General features: G+C 39.8%; 1 protein-coding gene across 2 annotated transcripts in view; it reads left to right on the top strand.

Annotated features, from left to right (window-relative positions):
- The window catches only part of LOC138647880 (L-selectin-like), a 463506-nt gene extending 446028 nt beyond the window's left edge, over window positions 1–17478 (top strand). For both annotated transcript variants that reach the window (XM_069737217.1, XM_069737216.1), the window contains exon 10: window positions 15482–17478. In XM_069737217.1, the coding sequence (XP_069593318.1) occupies window positions 15482–15497 (16 nt within the window). In that variant the 3' untranslated portion in view covers window positions 15498–17478. The remainder of the gene's footprint in view (window positions 1–15481) is intronic.
- The last annotated feature ends 806 nt before the right edge of the window (window positions 17479–18284 follow it).

Raw genomic sequence — 18284 nt, 5'->3', positions numbered from 1 at the left:
ATGGACATCTCTTTTGCTGAAAAACATGGCATTCGCTCACGAAAAAGAGACTCTCCGGTGTTTATGGAAACCGTGGACGGGTCTCCACTAATTTCTGGGCCTGTGAAACTTGAAACAGTCCCATTAAAGATCCGTATGGGCGCGGATCATTCTGAAAATATGTCCTTTTTGTTGATTTCTTCTCCCAATTTTCCTATTATTTTAGGTTTGCCTTGGTTGCGGCTGCGAAATCCGACTATCAATTGGACAACAAAAGAATTACAGTTTCCAAATGAATCAGCATTGTCTGGAGAGCTGGCTCCAGTGAAGACTGCAGTCACGGTCGACTCGACATTGCCGGTAGAGTATCGGGATTTTAGTGATGTGTGTGACAAAAAAAATGCGGATAAATTACCGCCACATCGGCCTTATGACTGTCCCGTGGAATTATTGCCTGGTGCCGCGATTCCTTTCGGGAGTATTTATCCATTGTCTGGGCCAGAATTAAAAGCTCTCAAGGAATACATAGATGAAAACCTAGCTAAGGGGTTTATACGACCATCTTCCTCCCCAGCAGGTGCTCCAATCTTCTTTGTCAAAAAGAAAGATGGCTCACTCCGACCATGCATTGATTACCGGGAGCTCAACAAAATCACAATCAGAAACTCTTATCCACTTCCACTAATTCCCGAATTACTTGAGAGAGTGCGACATGCCAAAATCTTCACAAAATTGGATCTTCGTGGAGCGTACAATCTAGTACGGATTCGTCCTGGCGATGAGTGGAAAACAGCTTTTCGGTCACGTTATGGGCATTTCGAGTATCTCGTTATGTCTTTCGGCCTTCGTAACGCACCGGCTACATTCCAGCATTTGGCGAATGATGTTTTCAGGGATATACTCGATATTTTTGTTGTGATTTATTTGGATGACATTTTGATTTTTTCCAGCAATATCGAGGACCACCAGCGACACGTGAAAATGGTTTTGGATCGTCTACGGCAGAATCACTTATACATCAAACTGGAGAAATGTGAGTTTCACAAAACAGAAATTCAATTCTTGGGATATGTTATTTCTCCCCAGGGTCTCAGTATGGATGCAAGCAAGACCCAAGCCATTCAGGAGTGGCCAACTCCTAAGTCGGTGAAGGAAGTACAGCGATTCATCGGATTCGCCAATTTTTACAGACGCTTTATTAAAAAATTTTCAGCGATTGTTGCGCCCATAACTCAGTTAACCCAGAAGAAGACGCCATTCGTCTGGTCTCCTCAAGCTCAAACAGCATTTTCTACGTTGAAATCTAGATTTACGACAGCTCCCATTCTTGTCCACCCTGATCCAGACAAGGCCTTCATAGTGGAAGTGGATGCCTCGGACTGTGCTGTAGGGGCCATACTTTCGCAAAGAACAGGTGAGAAAGATCTCTTGCATCCGTGTGCCTTTCTCTCGCAAAAATTGTCACCCGCAGAAAGGAATTATGACGTTGGCAATAAGGAACTGTTAGCCATCATAACCGCATTTAAGGAATGGAGACATCTGTTACAAGGAGCATCCCAACAGATTGTTATACTCACGGATCATCGGAATCTTGAATTCATGAGGTCGGCAAGATGTCTGAAACCTAGACAGGCTCGGTGGAATCTCTTTCTTAATCAATTTGATTTTGTCATTTCCTATAGGCCGGGCTCGCGTAATAAGAAGGCTGATGCACTATCCAGGATTCATTCAGATGAAGCAATTTCAGCTTCATCTTCAAGGACCATTCTATCTGAGAAAAACTTTGTAAGCGTCTTGCATAATCAGGATCTTCTAACTGAGATTAAGGAAGCTTATGCTGCAGATTCGCTTTTGAGTCAGCCACCCACTCAGGTAAATCTGACTTTCAAGAATGGACTTTGGTTTCAAGGACAGCGTTTGTATATCCCAGAAACAGTAAAACTGAGTGTGTTGAAATTAATGCATGACTCTAAGGTTGCCGGTCATAGGGGAGTTCAGAAGACTCAGGAATTTCTGTCTCGTTTTTTCTGGTGGCCGACTTTTCGGAAAGATGTTCTTCGGTATGTCTCATCATGTGAGGTATGTGCCAAGTCAAAAGTTCCTCGTTCTTCACCTACTGGACTGTTGCAACCTCTGCCTGTTCCATCCCGTCCCTGGGGCTCTATTTCAATGGATTTTATTGTGGAGTTGCCTTTGTCACAGGGAAAAACCACGATTCTTGTAGTAGTTGACCGGTTGACTAAAGCTGCTCATTTTATTCCCTGTGCTGGTGTCCCAACAGCTAAGCAAACAGCGGATCTTGTTGTGCAAAATGTTTTTCGTTTACACGGAGCTCCGGATGAAGTAATATCTGATCGTGGGGTTCAATTCACCTCACGGTTCTGGCAAAGCTTCTGTGCTGCTCTGGACATCAAAGTAAAATTATCATCTGCTTTTCATCCACAGTCTAACGGCCAAACAGAGCGAACCAACCAAACTTTGGAGCAGTATCTGCGTTGCTACGTGTGTCATCTTCAAGACGATTGGGTGAGTCTACTGCCATTGGCTGAGTTCACGTATAACAACTCTCAGAATGCTTCAACCAAATTATCTCCGTTCTTTGCTAACAAGGGATATCATCCCAGTATTCTCCCTCGACTCCCCATAGACATGTCTGTGCCTGCGGTTGCTGACCGCATTGCATCTTTACAGCAAAATTTGGACGTTCTAAAGAATACTTTAGTTTCAGCACAGGAAAGATTTAAAAAGGCAGCAGACAGATTCCGTAAGCCAGCACCAACATACAAGGTAGGAGACATGGTCTGGCTCTCAACAAAAAACTTGAAACTCAGAATTCCGACTTCCAAGTTGGGGCAAAAATATGTTGGCCCATATAAGATCAGCGGTATTGTGAGTCCTGTAGCCTGTCGACTCAAGTTGCCTAACTCTCTAAGAATTCATCCTGTTTTCCATGTTTCCCTGCTTAAACCAGCAGTGCCTAATTCTTTTCCCGGACGCACCTCTGCTCCTCCTGATCCAGTCCTCATTGACGGGCAAGAGGAATTCGTCGTGGAGAAAATCTTGGATTCACGGATTCATAGGAGACGTCTTCAGTATCTGGTGAAATGGCAGGGATACTCGACTGAAGAAAATTCCTGGGAACCTCTGGAGAACATCCATGCTCCCCATCTGATCAGAATGTTTCACAGCAGATACCCCAATAAGCCAGACTTGAGATCGTCCAGAGGACGTTTTTTAAGAAGGGAGTAATGTAAGGACTTGGACTGTATATCTGTTTCTAGTTGCTGTTTGCCCTCAGTTCAGTTACTTTTGCCCTTACCTAAGATGGAGTCATTGGCCTCACGGGGGCCATCTTGTTTCCTGTCAGATTTTCCATGTTCCTGTCTGTGGTGTATTTAAGGGAGCTCTGAATATATACTCATTGCTTGAGTATCTTGTTCCTGACTTGTGATCAAGCTGGAAGAACTGCTATCTTGCTGGTTTCTTCGTTACTTTGGATACCCCATCTGTCTCCGGTTCTACATCTCTTCATTGCAAAGACTTGTTTCCCTGGATCTGCTCTGCACCCGTCTCTGCTGCTGGACTGCTCCCTGCTAGGAGGCCTAGCCTGGTCTCCAGGTCTCTGGATCTCACATACTTGGACTTCCACGGTCTGTACACGTGCTTACTGCCTATCCAGCTCTGTCTGCTACTAACCTGCTGTGTCATAGCTGTTTACCTGCATATCATTATAAATATTCTTGAACTCTTAACCTATTGACTCTCGGCCTCTTTTCTGACCCATGATACTGATCTCCACTGCACTTAGCACTAAGTTTATTACACTGATGCTGTGCTCGCAGCTGCTCTTTCACCAGTGGTTCTCAGCCGGTACGGTCACATCTTGGCACAGTCCAAAACGGTTTATCCCCAAGACATGGATTACGTCGTTGGATAGAATGATGGACATTTTGAGGGATACTGTTGTTTTTCACTTTTGTTTTATTAAAGAAGATGAACACTTAGGTGGAATGGGCATTAGGTGAGCATAACTGTGTTTATTCTTTTTAAATAAAAATGGAAAAGTGCATTTTGTTTGATTTCAAATAAAAGACTTTATACTTGCTGTGTGTTTATTTACCATACAACTATTGGATTAGAAATGGAAAGGTGTCTTATAGACACCTCTCCTTTACTAATCCGTGGATTTGATGTCACCAGATAATACAAAGGTGACATCAACCCCGCAAATATGAACCCCATTTGCCATCGCTACAGGGCAAGTGGGAAGAGCCAAAGCATCAGAATTGGTGCATCTAATAGATATAATAAACACTTGAAATAGATCACACTGTTTGTAATAACTATATTAGGATTAGGGTTGGGCTAGAGTTAGGATTGGGGCTAGGCTTGGGGTTAGGGTTGTGCTGGGGTTAGGGTGGTGTTGGGGTTAGGGTTGTGGTTAGGGTTATGGTTGGGATTAGGGCTGTGTTAGGGTTGGAGTTAGCTTTGGGGGTTTCCGCTATTTAGGTACATCAGGGTGTCTCCAAACCCGCTATGGCACCCGCCATTGATTCCAGCCAATTCTTCGTTCAAAAAGTGCCGTGTGCATAAACAGTGGTTTTCCCCCACATACGCAGGAGAAATTGCACAACGAATTTTGGGGCCCATTTTCTCCTGATACCCATGTGAAAATAAAAAAGTTTGGTTCCAAATAAAAAATGTGAAAAGTAAAATGTTAATTTTTTCCTTCCACATTGCTTTAGTTCTCGTGAAGCACCTGAAGGGTTAATAAACTTCTTGAATGTGGTTTTGCACACCTTTAGGGGTGCAGTTTTTAGAATGGTGTCACTTTTGGGTATTTTCTGTTATATTGACCCCCCAAACTCGCTTCAAATGTGAGGTGGTCCCTAAACAATGGTTTTGCAAATTTTGTTGGAAAAATGAGAAATCACTGGTCAACCTTTAACCCTTATAACATCCTAACAAAAAACAATTGTTTCCAAAATTGTGCTGATGTAAAGCAGACATGTGGGAAATGTTATTTATTAACTATTTTGTGCAATTTGGCTCTGTGATTTAAGAGCACAGAAAATAAGTTTAAAATTTCCATTTTTTTCCTAAATAAACACAAGTAATATCGAAGAAATTTTAACACTAACATGAAGTACAATATGTTATTAAAAAACAATCTCAGAATCAGTGGGATCCATTGAAGCATTCCAGAGCTATAACTTCATAAAGTGACAGTGGTCAGAATGGTAGAAAATTGTCCTGGTCATGAAGTACAAAATTGGCTCTGTCACTAAGAGGTTATCTTAACAGTCTGTGTAAACACTGCTTCTGGTTGTCTGCAGTCTATTGGAAACACTGCTGTTGTTCCTCTTCCGTCTAGTATAAACACTACCACCTGTAAATATCTAGCCTAGGGTGGACACTGCTGCTAGTTGGTGTACAAATGAAAAATAATAATAAAAATAATAATAATAATAAAAATAATAATAAATGTTCAGCAAAGAGTAAAAGATAAATGTGAACCCAGATTTATACTGAAAGCGATCACATATTATGTACCCCAAAATACTACCAATAAACCCTTCAACTTATCCCCACTCATGACCATCATCATCATCGATTAGTGATTTATAAAGTAAATTGAAAAGGTCCAAACAGCACCTCAGAAGCCAATAGCTGTACTGTTAGTGGTAAAAGCAAGTCCCCAGGAGAAAATAAATTATGTCCTCACCTAGAAGTTTGCCAAGGGCCAGCATACAAGAAACTGCTGCTCTTGGAACGACGCTGTGAGAATGTACAATTAATATCAACGGAAGTGTGAAAATGTATGAACCCACACAATATACTGCTACGGAGATGATAGAAATTATGGCAGCAGAGTGCCAATAGTATCACCAAAGGACCGATGTCATGTGAAGTACCTAAATTCCAGGGGTACAGTTTGAAAGCTAAAAAAGTGTTTATAAATTACTGGGATAATATATAAAAGTACTTTTGTCAACCAAGTGAATTTCCCCAATGATAATGTCATAAGCATCACTACTACAAGCAATATTATATAGATTGTGCCATGCAGTTGGTTGCAATAAAAGTATTACCTTGGCCACTGTAAGTGGTTCCTGGCATGGTGCGTTGATTGTAGAGAAAAGTAGGATAGCGGTCAGTGTTTAGGAAAGCTGGGTGCGCTGGTTGTTAGTTAGCTGCACCAGGATGACTGCTAGGGAGAGCTGGGTGCGATGATAGCAATCTGACTGCGCTACTGGATCAGGCAAGCAACGGAACCAGCTGTCAGCTCGCGCATCCAGGATACACGCAGCTGGGACAAGCATGTCTCGTATGTTGGCTAGCAGGCAGGAGCCATCAGACTTGGGAGAAGACAGATGGCGGAGGTCGGAGGAACCACGTGTTGTGGGTGGAGAACACGGTCTGTATGTAGGATATCCAAGCAGCTGAGAACGTGTAGGGATGTTGGGTTGGAGGGTACTAACCACTAGCCTGCATCATGTTGGTCCAAGATGACAAGCACAGAATATGAAGTTAAGAGATACTAGAGAGGGCTGTGCTGGGCAGTGATAATGGGTGAACGCTGTCCCGGCCAGTGGCAAGCGTGCGAGAATCACTGCTGGTTGACCTACGCGGTGAATGCCACTACTAGCTAAGGTAGTGACGTCACTCCCGTACCTATGGTCAGGTCTACAGGGTAATGTTGGAGTCTCAATCAAATGCATTTGGGGAGCTAACGGTTTCCTTCTTCAGGGATAATTGCAGCCTTAAAAGGGTGAACTCTTAAATACTGTGGTCATTAGATCAGAAGCGGTCATGTGACCAATGACATGATTGAGCAGCTACGTGCAGTGAGGGGGTTAATGGGCAAAGTGACTGAGGCTGGTGACTTGAAGTTCAAATTTCACAGGACATGTTTAGAGAGGTACATGTTTTTTGTGAGGTACTTGTAAAAAGAATTTGTAAAAAGTATAATAAAACAAGTGATTTAAGGTATAATAGGGTAAAAAACTGAAAACCTTCTGATTGTTGCATATTCAAATTCACTTAAAGAATTCCAGATATTATTATAAGGTCACTAGTTGAGTAAAGAATACATACTATATATATATATATATGTGTGTATATATATATATATATATATATATATATATACTAGATGGTGGCCCGATTCTAACGCATCGTGTATTCTAGAATATGTATGCGTAGTGTAAAGCACAGCCCACGCCGTACATTGCGCAGCACATGCAGTACATGGCGCAGCCCACGCAGTACATTGCGCAGCCCACACAGTACATTGCGCAGCCCACGTAGTACATTGCGCAGCCCATGCAGTACACGTTGTATATTGCGCAGCCCACGTAGTATATTGCGTAGCCTACGTAGTATATTGCGCAGCCCACGTTGTATATTGCACAGCCCACGTTGTATATTGCACAGCCCACGTTGTCTATTGCACAGCCCACGTAGTATATTGAACAGTCCATGTAGTATATTGCCCAGCCCACGCAGTCTATAGCAATGTGGGCACCATATCCCTGTTAAAAAAAAGAATTAAAATAAAAAATAGTTATATATTCACCCTCTGGTGGCCCCCTAGATCGAAGTGGTTACGGAAGCTCCTCGTGCGCTCCGGTCTGAAGAGTGCATTGCGGTCTCGCGAGATGATGACGTAGCTGTCTCGCAAGACTGCACGTCATCATCTCGCGAGACCGCAATGCATGAAGCCTTCACCGGGGTGTCACGAGGAGCGTTGGTAACCACTTCGATCCGGGGGGCCCCCGGAGGGTGAGTATATAACTATTTTTTTTTTTTTATTATTATTTTTAACATTAGATCTTTTTACTATTCATGCTGCATAGGCAGTATGAATAGTAAAAAGTTGGTCACACAGAGTTAATAGCAGCGTTAACTGAGTGCGTTACACCGCGGTCAACGCTGCCATTAACCCTGTGTGAGCACTGACCGGAGGGGAGTAGGCGGGCGCCAGGCACTGACTGCGGGGAGGAAGGAGCGGCCATTTTCTTCTGGACTGTGCCCGTTGCTGATTGGTCATGGCTGTTTTGCTGCGACCAATCAGCGACTTGGATTTCCATGACAGACAGAGGCCGCGACCAATGAATATCCATGACAGAAGGACAGACAGACAGACAGAAGTGACCCTTAGACAATTATATAGTATATATATATATATATATATATATATATATATATATATAAATATATATATATATATATATATATATATATATATATATTCAAAAGGGTAATTTCAATGCTTAGAATAGTGCCTATATGTTCCCTAGATGGTGAGTGTGTATTTTAGCAAAAGCATATGCATGTCTCATGGGTGCAATTCTTAATATCCTTATTTACAATATACCCATTTCTTGCACAGTAGGGGCTATAATATTACCTATACTTTTGGCTTTTCTGTATATAAATCTTGGTTGGTGGATTAAAGCTCTCCCAGAATTTTATCTTCTTGTAGTATTTTCAAATGTTTTTTGACAATGTTCCTCGGAAGTTAATTCTGGGGATTATATTGTAAAATGATTGGGGTTTTGAGAGTAGGGCTTTCACTCTTTTTTATTTTTAATTTTATTAATAGAGATAAAGGAATCCGTGGGTATTCTACCTACATTTTCCTTAATCTTGTCTAAAAACTTGTCCCTCAAACTATGAGCTTCTTCAAAGTGCATAACCTCCGTGCAATTACGATGAAGACGAATAAATTGTCCCCTAGGAATATTCAATAGCCACTGTGGTAGATGGCAGCTGTCAAGAGGGATATAACTGTTGCTATCTGTAGGTTTAGTAAAGGACTGTGTGCAAATTTTGTTATGGATAAAAATGAAATGGTTAAATCTAAAAAGTTAAAGGACTCCCCACTGGTAGTAGATGCAAAATGTAAATACAAATAATTTTTATTAACAAATTCTAAAAACTGAGATAAGCATATGGAGTCCCCTAACCAGAAAATAAACACAACATCGATAAAATGTTTCCAAAGGACCGGGCCTGTGAGCAGCTTGCCCTTGGGAAAAATATGTAGATGTTCCCACAAGCCCACGTAAAGATTAGTGTAACTGGGTGCAAACCTGGTCCCATTGGCTGTTCCCCATTGCTGGAGATAAAAGTTCCTCCCATATTTAAAAACAATTATGGGTGAATATAAATTTCATACACTCCCCAATGTATTGACCTTGATCAATGGGGATGTGTCTAAAAGAATCCAAGAAGAATTTAGTGACGTCACAGCCCTTCTCATGTTCGATAATCGTATATAGTGAGGTTATATCCAAGGTCCCCATGATGTCATTGTCCTTCCATGTGAGGCTGTTTAAAAGTTGTAAAACGTGTTTTATGTCCTTGAGATAAGCTATCAGACAGGGAACACACGTCTGTAATTGGTGGTCCCCATACTTTGACAGGTTGGATGTGGGGCATCATATCCCCAAAATAATGGGCCGGTTCAACGTATATTTATGCATTTTCAGAAGATAATAAAATACTGCAAACCGGGGGTGTTGAATATAAATTCAGCTTCGTTCTTGGTGATGAATTCTCTGTTGGACCCCTTTGAACTAGAAAGTTTAATTCTTGTAAAATAAACATTTGCAGAGTCATGGGTGATTTTGGTTTATGTTTTACCATCACCTAATATCCTCATTGCCTCAGTGTGATACTGATCTTGATCTAAAATTACCATCCTGCCCCCTTTGTCGGCCGGGCCAATAACAATTTCATTATTGTTTTGTAATGTTTTCCTGAAAAGTGAGATTTTTTTTTATTTTTTAATTTTGGTTAAATCTTACTTATATCTTCAGAAAGGTCTCCATGGCATTGGAGTATTGATGGATGGGGTGGAAGTTTGATTTGTTCTGAAGACCAGTGTGGGAAAAGGCCAAGTTGAGTGTGGTGTCCTGGATGAGAGGGTTTTTTTATCAAATATTTTTTAATAGAAAGTTTGCGCGTGAATTTTTGAACTCTGATATACGCATTGAATAAATAAATAAATTTATTGAAATGATTTGTGGGGGCAACTATAAGGCCTTTTAGAAACAAAGTGGATTCTCCATTATTGAGGGAGTAATGGCTGAGATTGAGAAAAGTCTGTCCAGAGGGTCCCTCAGATGCTATGACAGTCTGTCATTTTCACCTTTTTGATGAGTTTCCCTCCTCTACACCCCTTTTGCGTTAATTTGATTTCTTATGAAAAAAAAACAAATTTCTACTATTACCGGTGTTTCTTGTTTGGTGGTTATTCGTAATTCTGCCTGTGGAAGTGTTTCTAGATTGAGTTGGATTTTTATTTGTTGCAGATTTAATTTTAGTTTGGTTGCATAGGTTTTTACTTGGATCTCTATTTAGTCTGGGGGGAGTTTTTGGTAGTTGTGTGGATGTTCTATTGGTGGTCATTCGGACTATGTTACTACTTGGTCCTGGAATTTGTGGAGATTCCTCCTAATTGCCTAGAGGATAATATCAGTTTCTTTTAGGGGTAAGGAGTGGAATCTCCATTGGTTCCCTATCATTGGTGGGTAATCACCCGGATGTGAGGGGGTGTTGTGCTGGGTACACACAGATGGACTGCAAGAAACAGAACTTAGACTGTTGGGAGAAGTATATGCAGAATAGACATTTCCCTCTATGCTGTCAGTGCAATTAATCTTATCAATTACTACAAACAGTTCCGGTCTTTGTTTATTGCATGCTTTTTCCGTCTCCAGGGTGATAAAATCCCTGATGAATTTGCGGTGTTTTTTGCTATAGTTTCCCTTTCTTTAATTTTAATTTGATGTTGGATGCTATTAGTGGTATGGCTAATTTCAGGGTGATATTTATAATGTTTTAATTCTTCAAATAGTTCCCAGATCCGGTTGCTGCTATGATCTAACTGATTTTAATGTTTATTAATAATAAATATGACCCCTTGTTTTGAGAAACTTTCTCAGTTTCCCAGCCGCGTGTATCCTGGATGCGCGCACTGACGGCTGGTTCGGTTGCCTGCCTGAGCCAGTAGCACAGACTACTATCATCGCACCCAGCTCTCCCTGCGGCTCTCCTAACAACCAACATACCCAGCTTTCCTAAACACTGACCGCTATCCTACTTTTCTCTACAATCAACGCACCATGCCAGGAACCACTTACAGTGGCCAAGGTAATTCTTTTATTGCAACCAATTGCATGGCACAATCTATGTAATATTGTTTGTAGTAGTGGTGCTTATGACATGAGACCATTGGTGAAATTCAATGGGGTGACTAAAGGACTTTTATATATTACCCAGCGATTTATAAACACTTTTTTTGCATTCACATTGTACCCCTGGAATTTAGAAAATGTACTTCATATGACACTGGTCCTTTGGTGATACTATTGGCACACCGCTGACATAATTTCTATCATCTCCCTAGTGGTATATTTTGTGCATTCATTTATTTCCACATTTCCGGTGATATTAATTGTACCTTTTCACAGCATGGTTCCAAGAGAAGCATTTTCTTGTATACTGGCCCTTGGCAAACTTCTACGTGAGGACATACGTTATTTTCTCTAGCGGACTTGATTTTACCACAGTACAGCTATTGGCTTCTGAGGGCTGTTTGGACTTTTCCCAATTTCCTTTTTTTAATTTTTTACTTTCTGACAACAGGTGGTTGTTGTCACCCAAACAGTCAGTGGGAACCCTGAAAACTCTTTGTGATTAGCGCCAGTGGATTTATTTTATTTTTTTAGTTAATGAGATTCTGGTTCGCCGGGCGGCCTGTTTGGGGGGCTGTGGGTGGTTCTTTATGTGATGATCTGGTTACATATTCATCTGTTTGGGGGGCTGTGGGTGGCTCTTTATGTGATGCTCTGGTTACATATTCATCTGTTTGAATGGGCTCATGACAGATCCTTCATTGACCTGCCCTCTGTTTTAAATAATTCACAGACTATTGTGTGGTTTAAAAAAATAATCATCAAAATGGCGGAGGCGCCTGTTCTGTAGCATGATACAATGCCTAACATGCATATATTCATTTATGCTTTAGTCCTATAGTAATATGGGGGAAAAAAATAAAATGGTTATCTTCATCAAAATGGCAGTGGCTCCTCCGCAGTAGCATCTGTCGTGTCCCGATAGATGTTACTGCAAAGGCACAGCTGCTGGTGCCGTTTTGTTAGAGAAAAATAGGATTTGTAAATTTCCTTGAAAAAACGTGAAATTGTTAAATTTTACCCCTTCTAACATCCTAAAAAAAAATGAGAATATTTAAAAATTATGCTGATTTAAATTTAACATGTGGCAATTTTTTATTTATTAAGTATTTTGTGTTGTGTGCCTATCCGGTTTAAGAATATAATCATTTCATTTAAAGTTTAAAGTTGCAAATGTTTCAAAATTTTCGTCATGCTTCAGATATTTTCATAAAAAAAAACAAAGCATATCAAAATAAATTTACAACCAACATAAAATACAATGAAAACCAGAAAAAATGGAGTTCTATACACAATTTATAAAAAAAAATCAAAAAACGTACTTTATTACATATAATGATAATACAACAATATATTTAAAAAAGCACAAACACAGGACATATAACCCTAGTAAAAACACATGGGCCCAAGCCTTAAACAATACTAGTAAACGCCATCATGATGCTGAAATAAAGGCTCTTAAAATCTTAAATGTATCAGTATATCTTGTCTGCCATACATAATTGTAACTAATCTTGGACATCAATGTAGTCCCATTATGCTGACACACGTGTGAGAAAAAAACCTTTCATAAAGAGTTCCCTAGGACTGCCATAGTGACATTACGCCCACACAGGAAAGAAAGATGGTGCCCTTAACAGCTCAATCACTTACCCATGATGGAAGTGACAGAATGCCGAGGAGCCAAGTCCACCCCTGACACGAGTTTCGAGTTTGCTTTATTGAAAGGGAATGATAAATAAATATAAATTAAATACAATATAAAAATACAATGAAAAATGATAAAATACAATGTGTTAGTAAAAAAACATTGTTCTCCTGAAACGATAACCATAGATACCAATGATGACTAGACAGCACCAATCACACTGTTCTAATTCAGGATATCACAGTTCAGCCTTCCTGATTGTATACTCATATATCAGGATAATCACACTGCTATCACAGCAGGCCTAAATAGTAAGGGCTTTAACTGTCCACGTGATATAGTACTGATTTTATAAAGTAGAGGATAGAGGAATACAATGTGAAGTAAAATCTGTGAATCATAACGGAGGTCGAAAAGAAAAAAGGAGCCAAAACTACCTTGATGTACAGGTGCTTCTCAAAAAATTAGAATATCATCAAAAACTTAATATATTTCAATTCTTTAATACAAAAAGTGAAGCTCATATATTATATTGAGTCATTACAAACAGTGTGATCTATTTCAAGTGTTTATTTCTGTTAATGTTGATTATTGTGGCTCACAGCCAATGAAAACCCAAAAATCATTATCTCAGTAAAACAGAATACTTTATAACATCAGCTTGAAAAATTATTTTAAAATCCAAAATGTTGGCATACTGAAATGAATATTCAGTAAATGCACTCAGTACTTTGCTGTGGCTCCTTTTGCATCAATTCAGCATGGCAAGGAGGTGATCAGCCTGTGGCACTGCTGAGGTGTTATGGAAGCCCAGGTTGCTTTGATAGCAGCCTTCAACTTGTCTGCATTGTTGGATCTGGTGTCTCTCATCTTCCTTTTGACAATACCCCATAGATTCTCTATGGGGTTAAGATCAGGCAAGTTTTCTGGCCAATCAAGCACAGTGATACTGTTGTTTTTAAACCAGGTATCGGTACTTTTGGCCATGTGCACAGGTGCCAAGTCCTGCTGGAGAATGAAATCTCCATTTCCAAAAAGCTTGTCAGCAGAGGGAAGCATGAAGTGCTTTAAAATTTCCTGGTAGATGGCTGCACTGACTTTATTCTTGATAAAATACAGTAGACCTACACCAGCAGATGACATGGGTCCCCAAACCATCACTGCTTGATGACACTTCACACTAGATCTCAAGCAGCTTGGATTATGTGCCTCTCTACTCTTCCTCTAGACTCTGGGACCTTGAAATTTACTTTCATCTGGAAACAACACCTTGGACCACAGATCAACAGTCCAGTTCTTTTTCTCCCTGGCCCAGGTAAAACGCTTCTGGCATTGTCTATTGATCATGAGTGGCTTGACACAAGGAATGCAACACTTGTAGTCCATGTCCTGGATACGTCTGTGTGTGGTGGCTCTTGAAGCAATGACTCCATCAGTGGTCCACTCCTTGATAATCTCCCCCAAATTTTTGAATGGCCTTTTCTTACCAATTCTTTCAAAGCTGCGGTTATCCAGGTTGATTGTGCACCTTTTTCTACCACACTTTTTGAATCTACTCAACTTTCCATTAATATGCTGGGATACAGCACTCTGAAAAGCCAGCTTTTTAGCAATGACCTTTTGTGGCTTACCCTCCTTGTGGAGTGTGTCAATGACTTCTTTCTGGACATCTGTCAAGTCAGTAGTCTTCCCCATGATTGTGGAGCCTACTGAAACAGACTAAGGGACCTTTTTAAACATTTAGGAAGCCTTTGCTGGTGTTTTTTTGTTATTTATTCTAATTTACTGAGATAATGACTTTTGGGGTTTCATTGGCTGTAAGCCATAATCATCAACATTAACATAAATAAATTCTTGAATTATATCACTCTGTTTGTAATGACAAAAAAAACTGCAAGGAGGTTGAAAAAAGAGGAATTCCTGAAATTTGTGTTCTATCCCCGACATGCTTTCTTCAGATTATATGGTAAAAAGCTGCTGACAGATTCCCACAACAACATGAACCCCCTACTCATTCCCCACACATCCTGTGATGCATGTACAGAATGCATATATCTAATACATATAGATACTAGGAGATTCTGAGTTTTTTTTTGTATAAATACATAAGTTTAACAATTTATCATTAGTATGGAAAGTTTATGGACAAGTTTAAGGCATTTACCGCTAGTTGGATATATGCATAAGTAAGAAACAAAAAGGTGCTCGTATTTCAAACATATCGCGTATTGCAAGAATCGTTACTTCCAACTAACCTTATAACATAGGTAAAGTGTCACATGAAAAATGTATTACAACATTGCATTTGTGCGCATTATAATAGAAGGTTAATTACCCATAGTGTTAAAGCTCAGTCTGATAGGCGACCACTCTATCAGGCGCTGTCACCTAACAGGATCACACAACCTTTTTCCATACTAATGATAAATTGTTAAACTTATGTATTTATTGTCTTGTTAAAAATTTTAGATTTAATAAAAGACATTTTTTATACAAAAAAACTCAGACTCTCCTAGTATCTATATTTATTTTGAGTTTGTATATACTATTTAGAAAAAGAAAAAAGTATACATTTTTTTCTTTTATTATATTGTGCTGGTTTCTTTATATATCTAATGCATATGTACATTTTATGTATATTTTGCAGGAAAAGTCCATACTAAGAATACTGAAGTTGAATAAAAAATGATGCCATGGAAGACCAAGGAACACGAGAGACTTAGTTTGCCTTGACAATGTGAAGCAAGCCTTTTTATAATATAGGACTTGGATGGGGAACCTCTGACCCGAAGGGCATAAATTATGCATTTCCCTTTGGCTATTCGTCAGATTTGTGGGGACTTCAGTGTTTGAGCTGCCGGCCCCTTTTCGAGACACTAGCCTTTAATTCCTGCATAGACTGCACATGTATTCTTTTGTGGGCAGAGATAGTGTACTTTGCACTTCTGTCCTTTTTTTGTGTTGGGTGTAGCAATGAGATCATATTGTCACCTATGTAATGTATTCAGCAGTTTCAGTGTCTCCTAAGTGATGTATATATAACAGTTTCAGTGTATTCTGTATAGAGCATACAAACCAAAAAGTGGCACAAGTTGTTTTTCTTCATAATTAATCCAAAAATATATAATCCCGTATGTATATACAAGTAAGAAGAACTTTGCCGTATATTCACCATTGTGAACAAACCATCCAGACTGCAGTAAGAACTTGAGCACGCTTGATCTTGCAGACAGATACTGGGTGTGGGTGAGCTCAAGGCTTGATAAAGGAGGAGGTTCCCAGAAACATCGCAACAGGTGTGTTTCCCTGATCGTCGTTCAGTGTCTCTGCTTTCCTGCTCAATCTATGGAAGTGCATGTCACCCACACCCAGGATCTGCGTGCAAGTCAGAAGATCGCTCAAGTACATACCACAGTCTGGATGATTTGTTCGTAGTGGTGAATATACAGCAAAGTGATTTGTGTTACTGGATGAAATATTTTTGGATAAATTATGAAGAATAACAACTTGTTCCATTTTTTAGGGTTTTGCATGAATTATAGCAAGTTGATGGGAGCACCTGCTATGCGGCTATTATAGGTGTGAGACTTTACTATTAAATAAACCACTTTTTCATGTATAAAGAAGTCTTAGTGTATCCTATGCTATGTAATGTGTATACAGCACAGCCTCAGTGTATCCTATGTGATGTGTATACAAAGGTCTCAGTGTCTCCTATATGAAATTCAGCAGTCTCATTGTTTGCTATATGATGTAGATACTGTAGTATCAGGATATACTGAGACTGCTATCTAAACATCACATTGGAAATACTTAGTGATGTATATACATCACATAACCTATACATATCACATGGAATACATTGAGGTAGCTATTAAAACATCACGTAGTATACACAGCGATTCTGCTGTATCTACATCACACAGGAGACCCAGACTGTTGTGTATATCACATATTATTCACTGTTAGGTATAAGTCACATAGGAGACACTGCAAATGTGATGTATGTAAAGCCACAATAGTGGTTATGTGATGCAAATACAGCAGTTTCAATGTATCCTATGTGATGTGTGTAGTACACAGTTTTAGTGTCTCTTATGCAATGTATATACAGCAGATTCACAATATATTCTATCTGATGTTCATACAGCAGTCTCAATGTATGCTATGTGTTGTATACACAGCAGTCACAGTGTCTCCAATGTGATGTACCTATGTGAAATATATACAACAGACTCTATGTCTCATTCTCATGTGATGTATACAGTTTTCTCAGTGTATCCTATCTGATGTATATATAGCATATACTTAGTTTATCCCATGCGATGTAAACAGCAGTCTTGGTGTCTCCTAGTTTATGTATATGAAGCAGTTGTGGTGTCTCCTATGTTGTGTATAGTGCAGACCTCACATTACTTAAGTGTTATAAACATGACATGAGCAGTAATGAATTTCCCAATTTAAGGAGACTGGCTTTGAAATATGCATCTGTGTTTGGAAAAACGTACTGCTGCGAAAAGTTTTGTTTCATCCAAAAGAGTCAACTGTATCCTAGACTGACCAAGGCAAAACAGAAAAAGTATAACACTGTTAAAAATGGCAAAAATGCTAATGGATTCAATAAAATATATATCTGTAAATGTACAGTAATTGAATGACTACAGAGAGGATAAAAGCTCATTTTCTTCCTGTAGCAGCACTTCCAGTTAGGCAGGCATGATTTTAACGCTGTTTACTTGCAGACATGATGCATTTCTGGACATGACGGGATCCATTTAAAGGAAATCTGTCAAAAAGAGTTTCCCCAAATAATTTATATGTACATTTATTCTTTGAAATACAAGTCCAGCAGTACCTTTATTTTCCCAGTTCTTTGCTCCCTTAATGATACATCTTTGTTCAAATTGACATGCAAATGAACCTAAGTGCCACGATTCTTCCTACCAGTGTGTCTGGACACAGTGAGTGATAATTCATCTGTCTAATATATAGGGCTGGGGTATGCTGAGTTGTCAGTATGTTGATTGACAATACAGCCACCTAATTAGGGCCACAGCGTTTCCTCCATGTGTTCCTGTTCAGAATGATTATCTGGCAATTTAGTTGGCTCTCTGACTCTAATTACTGTCAGTTGTAGCTTTTGCTCGGTGGTGTCTGCGGTCTTTGTGTTCCTGTGGTTGGTCTCAGATCTATTGTTAAACAACCTTTGACCTTGCTTCTGAACACCCTAGCCCCTGCCTAGCCCCTCTGCCTTGATCTGCTACCTTCCTGGAATCCTGAACTCAGACCATGACCCGACTATGCCTTTGTCATTCCCCTCTGTTTATGGCAAACTCTCGTTATTTGATCCCAGACCTCTTGACTGCCCAGCCTCATGACTTACCTGTGAGTAGTGACTAGCTTCACACTAATGATCTGAAGCCTCTGCCATTCCATCTACATTCCCCACC

This window comes from Ranitomeya imitator, chromosome 8 (assembly GCF_032444005.1).
Source record: "Ranitomeya imitator isolate aRanImi1 chromosome 8, aRanImi1.pri, whole genome shotgun sequence".
Classification (NCBI taxonomy): Eukaryota; Metazoa; Chordata; class Amphibia; order Anura; family Dendrobatidae; genus Ranitomeya; species Ranitomeya imitator.
The sequence above is the reverse complement of the archived record's forward strand: the minus strand, read 5'-3'. Positions and strand labels throughout refer to the sequence as shown.